At 34.0% G+C, this 2,821-nt stretch overlaps 1 protein-coding gene across 1 annotated transcript in view; it reads left to right on the plus strand.

The window, feature by feature from the left end:
* Positions 1–2,440, plus strand: part of LOC137618472 (uncharacterized) — a 32,230-nt gene extending 29,790 nt beyond the window's left edge. Inside the window, exons 2-3 of the mRNA XM_068348633.1 lie at positions 1,199–1,356; positions 2,300–2,440. Coding sequence (XP_068204734.1) covers positions 1,199–1,356; positions 2,300–2,440 — 299 coding nt within the window. The remainder of the gene's footprint in view (positions 1–1,198; positions 1,357–2,299) is intronic.
* Positions 2,441–2,821: the final 381 nt, after the last annotated feature.

The following is a 2,821-nucleotide window of genomic DNA, read 5'->3' on the forward strand; positions in this document are numbered from 1 at the left end:
GTCTAGCGACTACTACTACTACTACTACTACTACTACTACTACTACTACTACTACTACTACTACTACTACTACTAATAATAATAATAATAATAATAATAATAATAATGTGATGATGATGTTGATAATAATAATAATAATAATAATAATAATAATAATAATAATAATATGAATTGCTTTTTGTCGGTCAAGTACTATGTTACCTATAGGCTATACACAGCTGACATATAGCAAAGTAATGTATTATACCGGTCGTGGAGAAATATCAGAGGCCAATTGCCTAGAGTATAAAAAGGTGTAAAATAATCATTCCAATATTTCTTAAATACGCTGACTAGATTTTAATGTTACAGATTTGGTAGAATTTGACAGTTCCCTGGATGATTACTAATGGAAGTTGAGTGAAAATCTTGTTGATTACGACTTAGAATATATAATATTTACTCTATGTAAATAAAACATTTGTATATCCACTTAAATCAGAAGGATGTGTGACACTTTGAAAATCAAAACAATGCATCAGTTCGTATAAATATATTTAAATTTTCAAGGAAATGAGAATTATTTTGAAACCCCAGATTTTGAGACATGTATTCCAGTAAATGTTCAGTTATGATGCCCAAACAAGCAATTTGAATAGGCGAGGGAGACATGATATGAACAAATTAAAACTTTTACTAGGCAAGGTTCCAGGAATTTTCCAATTTTAATGCAATCTGTTACTGTATTTGTATTCAAATTGCAAATGCAATCGTATTTTTTTTGTTTTTAGCACACAATATATTTTGTTGTTACGAAGTTTTATTTATGCCCAAAGCCGTAGAGCTCTGGAGGTATGGTAATGATGCACTATTTAGAAGGTTGACTTCTTCCCTATTTCATACCACTAAACGAATACATTGTAATAGTTTGGACTGATATTATACTGATACTGATGAATATATAAGACTGATACTGTAGAGTATGTAAGACCTTATGTATTTATCTGCTTCGGGGACTCATTTACTTCTTAGCTTCTGAGAAGGATCCTTTACTTCTTAGCTTCTGTGAAGGATCCTTTACTTCTTAGCTTCTGAGAAGGATTTTGCTCTTATGTAGTGTCAGTAAGTGTCTCCATATTTACGAGTATATGTGTTTAAGTGATTTGATTGCCATTAAGTCATAATTAAAATTGATTAAAATACCTTTTATTCGTGAGAGTGGCTAATGCAATATTGAGTCAGTCGACTTTGGCTGATCATAAACCTTACTTGAGAGATGTTATGAGTTATCAAAGTATATTAACATACTCTAGCAAGGAATGTGCGGTTTCTGCAATAGGCAATAAGTGCGTCGTGCTCATGCCAATACGGCATATGGTTAGTGCATCTTTTATGTCTTAAAAGGTTATTGATATTCTGTAGTGCTGGTCATTGAGTTTATTGGAAGGAGGTCTTGTTGCTCTTTTCTGTCTCCTGATTTGAGTTTCGACTTGCATTGAAAACACTGATACTGGTGTTGTTAAGCTTTCTAACTACACGGATAGGAAAATGAGTACCAGCATTTAGGAGAGCAATGTTTTCCATATAGACACCAAAAACAAAATTTCTGTTATTATTATTATTATTATTATTATTATTATTACTTGCTAGGCTACAACCCTATTTGGAAAAGCTGGATGCTATAAGCCCAGGGGCTGGCTCCAACAGGGAAAATAGCCCAGTGAGGAAAGGAAACAAGGAAAAATAAGATGTTTCAAGGAGAGTAACATTGAATTAAATATCTCCTATATAAACTATAAAAAAATTTAACAAAACAAGAAGAAGAGAAACAAGATAGAATAGCGTGGCCGAGTGTACCCTCAAGCAAGAGAGTGGAAGACCATGGCACAGAGGCTATGGCACTACCCAAGTCTAGAAAGCAATGATTTAATTTTGGAGTGTCCTTTTCCTAGAAAAGCTGCTTACCATCTTTCACCTGTCCTTTCTTGTATGTCGTGTATATGTTGCATGTTTCTTTACCATATTCCCCTTCATAGAAGCTGCATCGAAGAGTACCCAGAGCCTAAAGATATGAATCACGGGTGGGAGGTATATTGATCAGCAATATTTAATGAGGAACTGGTTGACTAGCCTGGTATACGGACGAATGGTTCTTAAGGCTTGCATAGTGCATGATGCAAGGTTGTTGCGTTGAGCATAAGTAATGAATAGCGTGATTGTTCAGAGTAGGTGACATTGTTGTTCAATATGAGTATAGTTGTATAATTTATAGTAACCAAAGTAGTTTGCAAATTGTTTGTGCAAGCCCTGTCTTAATCAGAACGATTGTTGGACTCTTGTGATATGTTCAAAATATAGAAACACTAAGATCATGCAGTGCACACTGTTATATCCTCATCTGTGGCTCGAAACGAGCGTTAATTGCCTTCATATAGATTTGCCAGGGGATAAAGAGAAGTGAAAGATATTAAAATGTCAGATTGGTTAGAGGATGATGCTGTCTGTCGAAGTTATATCTTGTTTATGTAGCACTCCTTCAACATATAGATATAAGCGTCATACTCGTCAGTGATGATACTATCTATTATTATCTCAGATATGTCATTCGTCAAGAAAATAAACAACCCTGAGTACTTGTTTTCTAATTACATACTGCATATCGTGGAATGTGACAACGATTAACGAGGTTATAATTCACTCAGCTATCAACTTATATAAGGTAGAGATAAATACTTTTGACAGTGTTAATGTAGGAATGGCATGACGTGAAAGCACGTTATTAACACTGATATTTACATTTGAAGGCTTATTGTATGTCTTCATCTTCTAGCTATCCAACAAT

This window comes from Palaemon carinicauda, chromosome 24 (assembly GCF_036898095.1).
Source record: "Palaemon carinicauda isolate YSFRI2023 chromosome 24, ASM3689809v2, whole genome shotgun sequence".
Taxonomy (NCBI): Eukaryota; Metazoa; Arthropoda; class Malacostraca; order Decapoda; family Palaemonidae; genus Palaemon; species Palaemon carinicauda.